The 17,414-nt window shown below is 40.5% G+C and overlaps 1 protein-coding gene across 3 annotated transcripts in view; it reads left to right on the top strand.

Moving 5' to 3' along the window:
* POC1B (POC1 centriolar protein B) overlaps positions 1–17,414 on the top strand; it is a 97,321-nt gene that overhangs the window by 7,149 nt on the left and 72,758 nt on the right. For all 3 annotated transcript variants that reach the window (XM_047065222.1, XM_047065221.1, XM_047065224.1), the window contains exon 3: positions 14,561–14,732. In XM_047065222.1, the coding sequence (XP_046921178.1) occupies positions 14,561–14,732 (172 nt within the window). The remainder of the gene's footprint in view (positions 1–14,560; positions 14,733–17,414) is intronic.

The raw sequence follows: 17,414 nt of genomic DNA, 5'->3' as shown, positions 1-17,414 counted from the left end.
TATTTTTACTGATCTTTTGGGGTTTTTTAATGTATAGTTTAAAAAGTTACTGTAAATATGTACGCTAGAATCTTGCTGTCTTACTAAGTGACTGCAACCCTGTGCAAATCATTGTATCTCACCTTCAGTTTCATGAAAGTAAAAAATGACTGGAAAAATCATAGACAGTACAAAGTGTTTGCCAGGGCCTGTGGCAGGAAGGAATAGAGAATGATTGCTAATGAGGATGGGTTTTTTAGGGGGTGGGTGTGTAATGAGAATGTTCTGGAATTAGTGACAATGGTGGTACAATTTTGGGTAAAACACTGAATTATACACTATAAAAGGGTGAAGTTATAGTATATGAATTACATCTCAATTATAAAAAAAAAAAATCTTAAGGGGAAAAGAAGAGGCTGGAGAATTTCATGTATTCCAAAAAAGATTTCTATATCCCTCTGTGCCTACCAGACTTTAAAACCGGCCAGCAGGATTTATTAACACTTGAGTCATTTTGTAATTTAACAGAGTTAAGAAAGTTAGATATATATGTGAATTAGACCATGAGTGAGAATCTGTATTGGAATTTTTTCCTAAAATTTCAGAAAAACCTAAATCGTTTTGACCAGGATGTAGGGATTATTATAAAAGGTGAAATAAATTCCTGAACTGAATAGTTGTCCAGGGTAGAAGTGAAGAGTAGACAAGTCCTTACAGCTTGCTAATAATCAGACATGACTTTTCCTTTTTTATGCCAAGCTCGACCACTTTCTCAGGCTGGCCCAGGAGAGTTGTCCACTGAAGGCTAGCAGTGCCCTTGGCTGTCTGGTCACCATTCTGACCCTCTTATTTGTACTTATCTGATCCTGTTCAAAGGGGGAATGATATATAAAAAATAAAAGTTCCCCATTTATCGAGTGGAACTTTATTTAGTTAATGCTACAGCATGCCAGATGCTGGCTTATGCTCTGGGTGCACACACACAGAGGAGAACAAAACAGGTGTGCTTCTTCACATGGTGTGAAGATCCGTAGTCTGATGATAGAGACAAATATTAACAAGTAAACACACAAATCGTGTGCAGGTACAACCTGAAACAGGAAAAGGGGTGCATGCTGTGAAGAAAAGGAAGAGTGCTTTGAGGAATAACAGTGGCGACATAAGTTTATGGGGTCAAGGAATACTCCTTTGTGGAAGTTAGATTTAACTCAGGACCTGAGGGAGGAGTTAGCCAGGCAAAGACTAGAGAAAGAATTGCATATTCAAAAACCAAGAGTGGGAAAGAACTTGTCCTTGATTAAGGAAATAGAAGAAGGCCAGAGGCACCTAGCTGGCTCAGTCAGAAGAGCATGGGACTCTTGATCTTGGGTCATGAGTTAGAGCTCCACATTGAGTGTAGAGATTACATAAACAGGAAAACTTAAAAAAAATTACTTTAAAAAAAAAGAGAGAGAGAGAGAGAAAGGCCAGAAGGGGTAGAGGCTGTAAATGAAGGCAGAGAGAGAGCTTTAGGGGATGAAGTTGCAGGGGAAGGCAGAGGTAGTAAGGCCTTGGAGGCTAGAGCAGGTTAAATAGGGGCCCTTTAAAAGATATGTTTAAGTCCCTGAAACCTGTAAATGTGACTTTGTTTGGGAAAAAAGTTCTTTCCAGATGTAATTAAGTTAAGGATCTCAAGAAGAGATCATTCTGGATTATCTTGGTGAGCCTTGAATCCAATGACAAGTGTTATTAGGAGAGACACAGAGGAGATAAGAGAAGAAGCCAGAGGCAGAGATTGGAGTCATGCAGCCAGGAGCCAAAGAGCTTCTGGAGGCACCAGACCTTGGAAGAGACAAAGAATGGAATCTCCTTTAGAACATTAGAGAGAATCCTACCAATGCCTTGATTTTGTACTTCTGGCCTTGGGGACTGTACGAGAATAAATTTGCTTTGTTTTAAGCCTCCAAGATTTTGGCAATTTGTTATGGCAGCCCTAGGAAACTAAGGCGGAGGCCATGTTTTAGGATTTTGTTCTGAGAGTTGTGAAAAGTTGTTGAAGAGTGTTAAGGAAGGGAATGGCAGAATCTGATTTAGACCTCAAAAAGATCACTCTGCTCTGTGGATACTGAACTATTAGTAGAGAAGTCAATTAGGAGATATTTTAGTAATACCAGCAGGAGTTGATGATGGTTCAGACTAGGGTGGTGCTCTGGGAAAGAGAGAAATTTGGGAGTTATTAGCATACAGATGGTATTTAAAGTTGTCAAAAGTTCAGAAATAACAGAAGTAAAACTGAGGAATCCCTGAAATAGTAATTAGTTAAAGTTTATTGTGCACATACCATAAAGATAGTTTGCAAACTGGGAACATTCAAAACATGCAGTGAGGCTCAGGGGTATGTTATAAAGCAGCTTATATAGTGAGAAAGCAGTGACTTTATTCTTCACATTGATTGCTTGTAGTATTAGAGTTCTCTTAAATGATAGGGTGTTGGTCAGTAGTTACCTTGGGAAACAGTTCAAGTTTTTGCTTGTGATTTCCAGAGACATAAGCAAGAAATGACCTAGGTCAAGTTAGTTTGACAAAATAAGCTAAATTAATCTTTGTTTGTGTGATTAAACTGTTTTTGTCTACTCAGGGAATTTTCAAGGCTGGCCTCCATTTGTTTTCGACTTCAGCAAAGTCATGGGAATATTTGAGATCACCTGGGAAGAACATAGAACCATGAGGGCAAATAGCCCAAGTTTAGTCCTAAAGATCCCAAACCTTTAGACAAGAAGAAGAAATGGCAAAAGAATCTAAGAAGAAATAATCAGAAAGATAGAAGGAAAGCCATGACAGTAGGGTCTCATGAAAGCCAAGGTCTAGGGTGGGGGAGAAATGTGGAATTGAGAGGAGATGTTAAATAGTCATTAGGAGAGTAGGGAGGGAAGTATTGCAGAATTGAGCACTACTGGGCAGTGTAGAGATCCAGGTGACATTAGTGGTTATACATTTACCGTGTTTCTAATCTGTTTGGGGGTGTGTCTAGCTACTCTCACTGGTACAAATATAGGTCCAGAAAAGCCAGAGTGACTGGGATTTAGCTGGGGAAACTTGAAGGAAGGAGGGAGAGTCAGGGGATTGAATGAATATATGTGTGAGAGGGGGCTTATCAGTAGGATAAAGAGAGAAATGAAGGTGATGAAAAGAGAGCCTCCATGGAGAATATAGGTCAATGGATTGGAGTGATATAGAAATTACTTGACTAAACTGTAAGGAAAGCAGCTTGTCAGAGGATGGCAGGCTTCGATTCATGATCTGGGAAGTGTTCAGTTTCTGCTGATGACAAGATGCAGGGTGTGGCCACGGAAGGAATTGCCAAGGAAGCGTGGAAGAAAAGGGCCTTGGAGCATTCTGGTTGTCCCCTTGGTCTGAAATGCTCTTCACTTCCTCACTCTGCTTGGCTGGCTCCTTCTTGTCCTTCTGCCTCTCCTTAAAATGCTACTGATAACTCCATCTGAAGTAAGTATTCTACCTCCACACAAAATTCTCCTTATGACTTCCTGATGTAGCTTTCATGTCTGTTGGCACAATTTAAGATGTCATGTTTGCCTGCTTGTTGACTTGTTTTCCTCCTCTTCATCTGAGTGTCAGCTCCCCATTTAGAAAGCTTGCCTATTTTGTTCCTTAGGACTTCCCCTGCCCGGCCTGCAATGCCTTATGTGGTGTAAGGGTGAGATATCTGTTGACTGAACTAATAATATCAGGAGCTAGAGAGGAAAACTGTGACGTGAGGTAGGTGAAATGTGAAAGAGAAAATGATTGTCACTTGAAAGGGTTTCAGGGAACTTGGGGTTCCCAAGCAGAGTTAAGCGTAAATGGTTGAGAAGGAGGGACTTTCAAGGAGGAGGATGTGGTTATAGGGAGATCATCTACTGGGAGTCCCCCTGGCCCACTGGCGGCTTTTGGGAAGGAGAGAAGGCATGGGTGTCAGGGTCAGCCAAAGCGACATCCAGAGAGTTATAGGAGTTGAGAGCATGTGGATGATGACTGGAGGAACTCAAGGCCTAAACTTCTGGTCATGACTCGGAGAAACAGAACATAAAGTATGGTGGATTTATACTTGACAGCCTTTCAGAAGGTGCTGGGCTCTTGGGTTTCACAGGGTGGGTTGGGAGGTGGTTGGAGGAGAGGGGATGGGAAAAACCAATAACCTGTGAAGTGTTCCCATCCTTTTTTATGGATGAAGGTTCAGGAACTTTCCTGAAGCTATATAGCTAGTAAGCAGCACAGCCTGGCTGGGCCTGGATTGGAGTCTAATTCTACAGCCACATTCTTTTCCATTAGGCCAGCTTCTCAGAAGGCAGCACTCAAATTTATTCAAACATTAGAAGAGTTTAAAAGTACTGTCACATGATTTGTAGAACCCGAGCCGCACTTTAGAAGTTTCCATTTAAAATTGTATAATTTTAACACTGAAGTTGTCACTTTCCTCCCTTTTTTCCCTTCAAGGTTATGCTGTCATGGACCCAATCCCTATTAGCCTGTGGGTTATTTGTAGAATAAATGATGGTAAAGAACAAGTTAATTTCTTTCTTTTTTTCATTGAATAGAAGCAGAATGAAATTTGGAAGTTCTAAGTTGTTTTCTTCACAGTGAAACCATAATAAAAGTTTGCCAGAAATTCTTTTCCTATTATGGTTTTTGATGGCAACCTGTGTAGTAGCTTCGTTAAAGTTTCTCCCACTGTTACAGTTCAAAAACTTATTCCTAAGTGTTAGTGTCTGCAGAGCACAGTATGTCTCCACTTCCAAGGTACATCAGAATTAAGTGAGAAAGTGGTAAAAAAAAAAAAAAAAATCAGATTCCTCAGTCTCACCCCAAAGAATGTTTAATTTACTGGAAGTACACATTTTAAACAAGGTTCCCAGTAATTGTAATAGGGATAATCCATAAATGCCCAGTGCTTCTCAAAACACTGGGTTATTGGTTAAATGCCCAGGCTTTGGAGACTGATAGAACTGGGTTAAAAATGGACTACATTGCTTTCTGCCTCCATGACCTTGGACAAATTACTTCACCTCACTAAGCCTCACTTCCTCATCTGAACAAGAGGGATAATGATAATTACTTGCCTCGTTGTGAGGATTAAATAAAATAATGCTTATAAAAGTATTTGGCCCCTAGTAACAACTCTGTAAAGGTGTATGTTGTTGTGATTGTCCATCGTCCTAGAGACGTGGAATTTGAGTAAGTTAAATTAAGTTCTCCTGATTGTCATTACTGAAGATTATTTTTAAAGCACCCACAGCTCCTTTTAGACCATGCTTACACTAGCAAGATAATGACTTAGTGTCAGCTAGAAGGAAAAGATGCTTAAATATTCCCTCATTCAGGGCAGAGGAATTTTAAGTTAGTGCCATCATTTATTTATATTATTACATAGTGCTTGGATAGCACAAACTAACTCTGAAAGTATTAGATAGAGATGAAAGTTTATCTAGTGAAGATTAGAATATTATCTTTTTATTGGGCAGCCCTTTCCTTTTTATCTAAGCTTATAGATGTGTATGCTTGGGAGTGATAATTTTTTTTCTTTTTTTTAAAAAAAAATTTTTTTTTCAACGTTTATTTATTTTTGGGACAGAGAGAGACAGAGCATGAACGGAGGAGGGGCAGAGAGAGAGAGGGAGACACAGAATCGGAAACAGGCTCCAGGCTCTGAGCCATCAGCCCAGAGCCCGACGCGGGGCTCGAACTCCCAGACCGCGAGATCGTGACCTGGCTGAAGTCGGACGCTTAACCGACTGCGCCACCCAGGCGCCCCGATAATTTTTTTTTCTTAAAAAACAGTCATAGAGATCTCCTCACAGATTTCCTTAGAATATGTCCTTGTTTATTTTTCCTTGAAGAAGGCCATCTAGAGTTTCTTTTGTGACCTAAAGACCAGCATGAACCTGGAAATGCTATAGGAAGTACAAAATCATGGTGCCCTCAAACCAGAAATCTGAGTTAACTTCTGGTAGTGGAGTATAAGTGAGACATAATCAGAGTCCAAAATACATAGAAGGACCCCTGAAATAGTTGAAAAATTCAAGAATTTCTGTATGAAGGTGATTTGGATTACTAGGACTTTCTTGAATATGGGATGGAAAGGCCTGAGAGGGAGATGATCCAAATGCATAAAGCTGTGAAAGACACTATATTATGAACACAGACCTTTTTGTGAGTTCAAAAACATGTACTCTTTGACCCATCAATAATTTTTTTGGGAATTGATCACAATGATGTATTTGTACACATCAGAAATGACTCGTGTATATTACCGCGTCATTTGTGAAAGGGTAAATAGGGTAGACTGGTTAAATAAATTAAGGTGTGGCTACACAATAGAATATTATGTAGCTATTAAAGAGAGTAAAGCACACTTCTCCCTCCGGTCCTGACAGAGTAATTGGTAGCCAAACTTTCCCTCCAGCCTAAAAACAACTGTAAAATGACACAACATATATGAGGCAAGTGAATTCAGTCATCAAGCAACAGAGAGTGCAGAACTGTAACAGTCCCTGCGAGGCAGAAGGGAAACACACACGGTGAGCCCACAGCCGACTTGGCTTCCTTCTCAGAGGCACTCTTCCTGCAGAACAGCCAAGAGGTAGAGCCCAAGCAGCAACATGCCACCTGGACCAAGCAGTCAAAGTAAATCTCACCAATACCGGGACAAACAGACACAAACACCCTGCTATGATGAGGGCACAATACAACCTGTGGATTCCTATCAAAGATACGTATCCTGAATCTAATCATGAGGGAATATCAAGAAAAAAACTGATGAACATCTCACAAAAATAACAGGTCTGTAGTCTTTAAGGGTATCTGGTCAATAAAGAGAAAAAAGGGCTTAGGAAATCTTTCTTTAAGGTTTTGGGGCACCTGGGTGGCTCAGTTGGTTAAGCGTCCGACTTTGGCTCAGGTTGTGATCTCATGGTTTGTGAGTTCAAGCTCTGCATCGGGCTCTGTGCTGACAGCTCAGAGCCTGGAGCCTGGTTTGGATTCTATGTCTCATTCTCTCTCTGCCTCTCCCTCACTTGTGCTCTCTCTCTCTCAAAAATAAATAAATGTAAATAAGATAAAATAAAATAAGGTTTTATTAAAAATAGGAAAAGAATGGGTCGCCTGGGTGGCTCAGTCAGTTAAGTGTCTGACTTTGGCTTAGGTTATGATCTCATGGTTCCTGAGTTCGAGCCCTGGGTCAGGCTTTGTGCTGACAGCTCGGAGCCTAGAGCCTGCTTCAGATTCTGTCTCCATCTCTCTCTGCCTCTGTGCTCTATGTGTGTGTGTCTGTCTCTCTCTCAAATATAAATAAACATGAAAAAATAGGAAAAGAATAAGACAGCTCTATGTACTAATACATCACGATCTCCAACATATTATACTAAGTGGGCTGGCAAAGGAAGATAGAGAAGCAAAATGCAGAATGACAAATAACATGCTACCATTTGTATAAAAAATACATGTAAATAGGCACATATTTGTTTAAGCACATAAGAGGGTACTCAAGAAATGGTTAACATTGGTTTGCCTCTGGGAAGGGGAGCTAGGTGGCCAAGGTCCAGAAGGAGATTTTGGTAAATACCGATAACATGTGCATTTATTACCAGTTGAAAAGATAAAATAATTTAACAGCAAGCTCACAAACTGGAGGCACTACCGTTTGTTTCTAAGGATTTAGTATTCCTGATGGAGCAAACCTCTGAGTAACTGCAGGTTTGGATAAAACAAGGAGTGAGAGATCTTAGGGTGGCTCAAGTTATTGCTAGTTAAGGTGACATAGTAACTATTGGCCTTTTGGACGTGATGGAAAGCAAACATGTTCTCCTTGGTGCGTTCCTTGGTACCTCCAGAGACATAGCACTGGCCTGGGTGCACATGGACTTTGTTTTGTCTTTTGTCCTAATGAAGATTTCCTGAAACCGTGAATTATTGTTAGGGGATAAAAATCATTTTTTCAAGGGTAGATTTCCTAATTAACCTTTTCTCTTAACTTCTTCCCTTTGACATTTTATCTCAAAATAGAGCAGTTGGATGACGAATCATATAAGCTTTGGCATTTGAAATTAGGTGGTGGTGTTTATTTAGGGTGTGGTTCAGTGGAAATGAAGGAAAGTAAATTCCACGTTGACACTTTACAACATTGATATCCGTAGTCCAGTACCTTTCATTATCACAGTATTAGAGTTTAGTGGGATAAGGTTAAGGAAGTAACGATGAAAAATGTGGAAGAAATAAAGAGTGTATCCTGAGCCACACAGTGGTACTTGGGACATCTTGGCTTCTGGTATTTCGTAATTAATAGGCCTCTGAAGTGCCCCTTTGCCCAAAGGTGAGGCTGTCCCTGTCCTATGAACCACCTTTTCCTTCTGCTGTCTCACTTCTCTTCACCGGGCCTCACACCAGGATGGCAAGCAAGTGCTGCTTTAATGTGGGCATGCAGCTATTGACTCTATATTTGTAATTTTGAGCCTCCACTCTGGTTAAGATGCTCTTTTCCTTTTCTGACAAAATATGTGAAGTCTCAAGTCCTGTGTCACCTTCTCAGTTAAGCTTCATATTCTTATCCCTGTGACCTCCCTCACCCCATTAATTGTTGTGTCACCATGATCCTTTAATACCATTTTTTCCTGCTTCTTATCATGTTGAGTGTTAGGGACCCTGTAAACCCTCAATGAATTAATGAATCAGTTGTATACATTAACTCTTTCCATAGCCTCCCTCCCATCTCTCATCAACCAACACCAACCAGCTCTGATCTCACCACTTCACGGACGCAGTTCTTATTGCCAAATCAACAACTTGTCCTCGGGCTCAGGGCCAGTTTTATGGGCATATACCCTGTGTAGTCACTTAGGACTGGTTTAATGCCCTGCTATCACTGTCCTGAAATTCTTAGCAGTTTTTCAACGAGGACCCCCACATTGACATTTGATGCTGGGCCCCGCAAATTATGTAGCTGGTCCTTTTCAGGCCTGATGTTACTCTAATTTCTTGAAAGCATTTGATACGGCTTGTCACCCTCTCTGAATACGTCTTGAGTTCCTGGACAGCAACATCTGCTTGTCCCCTTCTGTTTCATTTACGGCTCCTTTAGGTACCTTCACCCTCTTCTTCATCTAGATTCACTCCCCAAGTGATCCTACGCAGTGTCCAGTCCTTCTCTACACAGCGGCTGCTGCTGACGGTGGCACAAAGAAAACCAATAGTAATAATGGGTACCTTTGAGTGTCTTCTGCGTGACAGGCATCGATTACAAGTATCATTTCATGTAATACTTAAAACACCTTGTTTGTAGATTCAGTGTCGCAGGCATAGAAAGGCTGAGTAACTTGCCCAAGGGTACATAGCTTGTAGACGATAGCTTGGATTTGACTCAGGGAGTCTAATTCTATAGTTTGCTCCTTTAACCACCACAGTGAACACTTAAAATCTCTCCCTGAGCTCTCGGTGGGTATATTCACCCCCATACTTGACATTTCCACCTGTATGTCTAATGGGCATCTTCAGCTTACTGCATCCCGAAAAGAACTCTTGATTCCCACCCCACGCTGCCTCACTGTCAACCTCCATCTCTTTTGTTTTTTCTTTTAAACACATTATTTTTTAAAAGTTTATTTACTTATTTTGAGAGGCAGAGACAGTGCAAGCAGGGAGGGGCAAAGAGAGGGAGAAAGAGAGAGAGAGAGAGAGAGAGAGAGAGAGAGAGAATCCCAAGGAGGCTCCTCACTGTCGGCGCAGTGCCCGTCACGGTGCTCGAACCCATGAACCGTGAGATCGTGACCTGAGCCAAAATCAAGAGTCAGACACTTAACTGCCTGAGCCACCCTAGTGCCCCTCTTCTGGTTTTTCTAATATCATTAAATGGCCCTGAGATTCATCTGGGTGCCCCGTCCAAAAGCCTGGCCTGGTTGCTTCTGCTTTCTTCCTTCCTTGTATCGAATCCAGTAGCCACCTGCACAGGCTCTACCTTTAAACATACCAAATATTGACCACTTCTCCCACTTCCGTGGCCTCCAGCTTAGTCCAAACCACCACCTTCTCCTGACTGGATTATTGCAGTAGCCTCCTAATTGATTTTCTTCTTCAATTCTGCCCCCCTACACCCTGTATATTCTGCACAGAGTGAGCAGGGTGATATTTTTAAACATTTTTTCTAAATGTTTTATCGAAGTATAAGATATGTACCCAAATTGGACAAGTTGATGAATTTTCACAATGTGACATGCCCATTTAACAAACAATCAGAGCAAGAACCATTACTAGTGCCCCCAGGAGTACCCCCTTGTGCTCCCTTGTAGCTACTATTCTCCCTCTACTATTCTTTCTCTATTATTCGTCAGTCTTTTAACTACGTTACTGTCTCAGGCGGTCATGCGTGGGGTCCCGTCTGCCCCGAGTGTGTTCTCCCTGCACATGTCGGTTTGAATCACCCCTCACTGCACTCAGGTCTCTGCTCAAATACCTTTTCCTCAGGAAGGATCACGAACCGCTCCGTACAACACTAAGGGTGAAGAATATATAAAAGTCCTGTGAACATCTGTGATACTATCAGTGAACCGTTTCGCAATGAGCGATGTCAGCGCCCGCCAGGCCGCCTCTCTGTTCTGCTCAGGTTCGTCGGGTTCATCAGATATCACTGTGTTGGAAAGTAGGACTGAGTGTCATCTTTATCTTTGTGACAGGTAGCAGCTCTTCCAAGCCAGTGTAACTGTTCTCAGCTTTTCAATTTGAAGAAGTTCTTTTGAAGACTTCCATTTTAAGAATTGTGAAAATTTTGCTATGAAAAGCCTTCACTACTATGTCTTAAATGAATGTTAATTTCTGGGGTTTCGGATTTTGTGGGTTTTCCCCACCCCCCCCTTTTTTTTTTACTTTCCTTTTATTTTATTTGCTGTACATGTTGCACATCCAGATTGCATATCTAAAAGACACTGGTTATTTTTACGCTTTCTTAATTACAACTGTTATCAGTGCCAGGCTCTCACCGCACCATTTGCTCTCCTGCAAATCAACTACTTCTCATTTCCAGTTAAACAAGTAATTTTCAATTTTGTCTGTTGTCTTTTCAGCCTTTACAGTCATTTGGAATAAAAATTCAATTTCAGTGAAAAAAAATGGGTTAAAGACCTAAATGTGAGATCTGAAACCATAAAACTTTTAAAAGAAAACATAGGCAGTAATTTCTTTGACATCAGCCATAGGAACATTTTTCTAGGTATGTATCTTCAAGTAAAACAAAAGCAAAAGCAAAATAAACTATTGGGACTATACTAAAAAAAAAAAAAAAACCTCTTGCACGGTGAAAGAAACCACCAACAAAACAAAAAGAGACAACCTAGTGAATGGGAGAAGATATTTGCAAATGATGAATCCAATAAGGGATTAATATCCAAAATATATAAAGAACTTACAACTCAACACCCAAAAAACAAATCATCTGATTAAAAGATGGGCAGAGGACCTGAATGGACATACTTCTAAAGAAGACATATGCATGGCCAAGAGAAATATATACAGATGCTCAACACCACTAATTGTGAGGGAAATACAAATCACAACCACAACAAGATATCACTTAATACCTGTCAGAATGGCTAGAATCAAAGAGACAAGAAATAAGTGTTGGCAAGGATGTGAAGAAAGAGGAACCCTCCATATACACTTGGTGGGATCGTAAATTGGTACATCTACTCTGAAAAACAGAATGGAGATTCCTCAAAATATTGAAAATAGAATTTTATGATCCAGTAATTCCATTACTAAGTATTTACCCAAAGAAAATAAAAACACTAATTTAAAATGATAATATGCACCCCTATGTTTACTATGGCATTTTTTACAGTAGCCAAAATATGGAAGCAACCCAAGTGTCCATCAGTAGATGAGTAGATAAAGAAAATGTGGTACACACCACACACACACACACACACACACACACACACACAGGAATATTGCTCAGCCATAACAAGGAATGAATTGTGGCAACATAGGTGGACCTCAGAGATATTATGCTAAGTGAAATAAGTCAGAGAAAGACAAATACTATATGATTTCATTTGCAGGTGGAATCTAAAAGACAGAACAAATGAACGAACACAAACAAAAAAAGCAGAAGCAAACGATAAGTACAAAGAAAACGTTGTGCTTGCCAGTGGGGAGGCTGGGAGGCTGGGCACAGTAGGTGAAGGGGAGTAGGAGGTATGGAAAATGGATGAATAATTTCTAAAAGTCCTCTGAACATATATATTTTCTGAATTTAATTTTTTTAAGTTTACATCCAAATTAGTTAGCATATGGTGCGACAATGATTTCAGGAGTAGATTCCTTAATGCCCCTTACCCATTTAGCCCATCCCCCCCACACAACCCCTGCAGCAACCCTCTGTTTGTTCTCCATATTTATGAGTCTCTTATGTTTTGTCCCCCTCCCTGTTTTTATATTATTTTTGTTTCCCTTCCCTTATGTTCATCTGTTTTGTCTCTTAAAGTCCTCATATGAGTGAAGTCATATGATATTTGTCTTTCTCTGACTAATTTCGCTTAGCATAATACCCTCTAGTTCCATCCATGTAGTTGCAAATGGCAAGATTTCATTCTTTTTGATTGCCAAGTAATACTCCATTGTGTGTGTGTGTGTGTGTGTGTGTGTGTGTGTGTGTGTGTGTACTACATCTTTATCCATTCATCCATCGATGGACATTTGGACTCTTTCCACACTTTGGCTATTGTTGATAGTGCTGCTATAAACATTGGGGTGCAAACATATTTGATATTATTAGTGAACTGTCTCCCCTATGATGTTGTGATTCCTTGAGGTAAGGGATTCTGTCTTCTTTTTGTAGATCTTATTTGTAGCATAATACTTTAGAACTTAAATAGTGTAATGCTCATGATAATTCATTGTTTTCCCTATTTGGTCTCCCTTAGCTCCAGATAATTTAGACTCTGATATAAATATTTAATAATTTTATGAACTGTGGTGGAGCATCAACTTTTTGTATATTTTTTGAAAGGGGTAGTATACAGCATTATAGTTTGAAACTTTAAAACTCACTTTAACTTTTTAAAGTTAACTGGAAACAGTGCATACTTAAGTCCAATGAATTTTATCTATGACTAAAGAAGTGAGAAGGTTTTCAGTGACTTTATATTCTCTTTTAACAGTAATGCTAATTCTATTTCAAGTTTATAAAGTCGTATTTTTTTTTCTAAGATTCTGCAGTCTAGACTTAGATTCTCATTGACCTGGTTCCTATTATTGGGGTAATTTGGGGGCTACACGCATGTATAAAATTTGGTTTGGGGGCAAGAATTAGATCTAGCTTTCATTGGTTTATTTGTTCGTTCTTTGTCTAAGGTATTTATTTCCACCATTGATTGCATTTGTCTTTATTTCCTTAAAGCCTTAAGCTAATGTCTGACATACACAATTCTTTTATTAATTGTACAATGTCAGAGCAGAAAAAGATTTTCAAGACCACCTTTTCCAGCCATAAAAGACATCACTGGGTCAATTAGCAAAATTGGAAAATAGTTGGTAGATTAAAGTATTGTCAGTAATAAATTTCCTGAAGTTGATACTGCTATGGGTATGTAAGAGAACATCCTTATTCTTAGAAAACACAATGAAGTATTTAGGAATAAAGTCACCATGATAATGTGTTCACTTCCAAATGGTTCAGGGAAAGAAAAAAAACAACTGTGTGTGTGTGTGTGTGTGTGTGTGTGTGTGTGTGTGCGCGCGCGCGCACGCACGCACTTATGTGAGCATGCAAGCTCGTTCATGTATACAGAGTGAGTACAAGTGAGCGTAAGAGTAAATTATAAACCAAGTGGGGCAAAATATTAACAACAAGTAGATCTGGCAAAGGGTAGGGTTGCTGGGTGGCTCAGTCAGATGAGCCTCCTACTCTTGATTTCAGCTCAGGTCCTGATCCCAGGATTGTGGGATTGAGCCCTGCCCCAGGCTCCTGTTGAACAGGAGACTGCTTAAGATTCTGTCTTTCTCCCTCTGTCCCTCCCCACTGCTTGCTCTCTCTCTCTCTCTCAAAAATAAAATTAAATTTAAAAAAAAAGATCTGGCAAAGGGTATATTAATGTTCTTTATACTATTCTTATGTTTCCTCTTAAGTGTGAAATTATCTTCACATAAACATTTTTAAAAAATCATCATTCTCAGCTGTCTCAGGAAAAGCATTCAGTCTTCATGACACAGATGTTAAGTAACTTTCCCAGTTATCCTGAGAGTTAGAGACAGAACTACTCCTAGTCCCGAGGGCCTGTGTTAATGCTGCTATCTTCTAGTAAATAGTCATTGAGCTCCAGCCAGATGAAGGGACCAGTAATCCTGACTTGTGGCTGCATAGAACACAGCCAAGCTTGCACATTAGTGATGTAGCTTTGAGTTACTTTAAAAAATATTTTTTTCCATGACCTGGTCAGGCTTAAAAACCTCCAGCCCCTCTGTTACCTGGACATCGTGTTACTAGATCTCCTGTCCATTGTAATGAGACGTGCCTACATTCACATTTTAACAATCAGTGGTTTGTTCTTCTCTTTCTTCATAGCTACTGCTTCTTGGGATACGTTCCTCATGCTGTGGAATTGCAAGCCACAAGCTAGAGCTTTCAGATATGTGGGTCACAAGGATGTGGTAACCAGCGTGCAGTTTTCCCCACTTGGAAACTTACTGGCATCTGCTTCAAGAGACAGAACCATTAGACTCTGGATTCCTGATAAGTAAGAGAAACAAAGTAACCTGATATACTCTGGATTTAGGCATGTGAAAGAAAATAAGCCTGGCTGTTCCTTCTGCACTGATCTAGAATGCCTGAACCCCCAGTTGCCTGCGCTGTTCTTAGTCTGAGTCACACGCGAGATGTACTGCCCTCGTCATAAAGTTAGCAAACTATTTCATACCATTTTTTCCTCATCTTTAACTCTGAATTATCTCTTCTATTTGAAACCTATTTCTAACCATGGAAATATGCTTCAGGTTTGTTTTTTTTTTTTTTGTTTTTTTTTTTTTTTGGCAGGGTGATGGTTATCAATCCCTTTTATAAATCTGATGTAACCTTCACATTATCTCCCCAGAGAGATACACAATTACATATGTAACTGAAATTTTATAGTTATTAATCTACTATTGCCAGTTTGTGGATCTTCTGTGGGCCTTTGGATCTCTGTTAATCCCTGTGCCAGAACTATTCTTTGATGCATATAATTCATTATTGGGCTCTGGAGTTTTCTTGCTGAAGAAAGTTTCTGACAGATGTTTAAATCTGATTTGACAAATCATTATGACAAATCTCTCTGTTCGAGGCTTTTTAAATCCTAGCTGATAGCTTGTCTATTTTAAGCCATTATGGAGCCATGATACTTTAAAAAGCTTTTGAACTTTTTTTTTGAACTCTTAATTATATGTTTTCAAACACACATGAACATAGAACAAATAGCACAACACTCCCTTCCCTCATACTCATCCACCAGATCCAACAGCTATCAGTTGTTTCACCCATCCTCCCCGCCCCCCTTTTTAGCTAGATTATTTTTAGAACAAATCCCACACATCATATCATATCCCCCAGTAAATATCTTAGAGGATAAGCATTTGAGCATTTTCCTTGGGTCTTTTGTGGCAGGATTTGATTTGTGGTATGTGACTGAACAGGCTCAGGCACTCCCAAATGAAAGTTCATGGGGCATCTTCATGGCAATGGACACTTTTTTTTTTTTTTTTGTGCCATCACCCAAGAGAATCTCCATGCTGAGAAATCTGAACATTACCCTAATGGTAGCACAAACTACTGAAGAGAAGTGACATGTTGTAATGACACTGTGGTGGCAATGTAGAGGGGAACTAGGAGGGAGGGAGACTGGTTTGGGGTCCAAAAGGGAAGATGTTTTCTAAAATCCTTAACTTTGGGGATTTAGGGCTAGTGGTTTTGCTGTCTTCAGCACATCACAACTTCAGGCTCCCAGTACTAATTCTAGGAACTCTCAGTGAACAAACTGTACAAGGGTAGATGAGCTAAAAGCACACTGAGTCATTATTTGTACTGGCTGATCCCAGTGCAACAGTTAGGCTTATGTAGATGTCTCTGTTTCCTCTTTCTAAATCAAATCATATGGGGCCAGGGCAATCGTGGATTATGGCAGTGGGCTGGAAGCTGGTATATCAGTTATTGCGGTTTAACAATCCTCAAAACTTAGCTTAATACAATAACTGTCATTTCTCATAATTTTGTGGATTGTCTGGGTGATTCTTGTGCCCCACTTGATGTTGGCTTTACTCATGCAGCTTATTAAGCACCTCACTCATGTACCTGGGGCCTGGTGCTGGTTATTGGCTGGGGCATCCTGTCTTCCAGTGGCCTCTCTCCAGCAGGATAAGGACTTCTGACCATGTGCCAGCCGGGTTCTAGGACAGTAAAAATGGAAGCTGCTAGGCCCTTTGAAGGTCTAGGTCTGAAACTTCCACGGGGTCACTTCTGCCTCATGTTATTGGCCAAAGTAAGCCACAGCCAGCCCAGATTCAGAAAGAGGAGAAAGCGGTAGAATCTACCTCCTGGGAGGTGGGGGCGGGCAGTGTGTGTACAGGGATGAGAGGGATGCTGGCAGCTGTATGTGCAGACATTACGGCTGGTGACTGGCAGGCTGAGGAGGAATAGTAGGAGCAAGTGTGGAAGCAGTTCCGGCCTGGTGTTCGTCACAGTGGGCAGTCCAGAGAACTTGGGCTGAAAGCGAAGGCAAGTTTGTGGGAGGCAGAGAGCCAATGTCAAGGCAAGGTGGGGAACTGCTAACCAGTTAAACAGCTGCACAACAAACACAAGGCACTCCTTTCGTGGGTTTTTATATCCGGTTGAGACCGGATCCAGGGGTTGGACTAGGCTGTAGCCGAGAAGAAAACCCCTGAGAAAGAAGGCAAGCAGGAGAGGTTGCTGGAGTGTGGACTGTCTCCTGGCTTCCCAGTCACAGCAGATGCCAGTCTTGTCTTTGTTTTCTCTAGGCCAACCTCTCCTCCTAACTGCTACTCCTAGAACTTCCCCTTGAAACCTCACTGAACCAGGCTCTGAATGCTCCATCCCATTTCTTTAAGTATCAATTTTTGTTTTTCCTGGAGTAATATATATTAGGTGATGGAGATTTTTTACCAGGTCACTTTTGCCTTCTACAGACCACTGGAGGGATAAGCCAGGATGGATCTAGGAACCTTTAAGTAGTGACTCTCACCAGTGGAATTCAACAAAATGTATCTAGCTTTTTTTATATGCCTGATATTGTGCTAGGGGCTGATCTTTAAAAAAATAAAAAATAAAAAAAAAATTTTTTAATGTTTATTTATTTTTGAGAGAGACAGAGACAGAATGCAAGTGGGTTAAGGGCAGAGAGAGAGGGAGACACAGAATCCGAAGCAGGCTT

This window comes from Lynx rufus, unplaced genomic scaffold, assembly GCF_022079265.1.
Source record: "Lynx rufus isolate CCGP_SWC_20201006 ecotype Redwood Valley unplaced genomic scaffold, mLynRuf1.p SCAF_7, whole genome shotgun sequence".
NCBI classification, from domain to species: domain Eukaryota; kingdom Metazoa; phylum Chordata; class Mammalia; order Carnivora; family Felidae; genus Lynx; species Lynx rufus.
The sequence above is the reverse complement of the archived record's forward strand: the minus strand, read 5'-3'. Positions and strand labels throughout refer to the sequence as shown.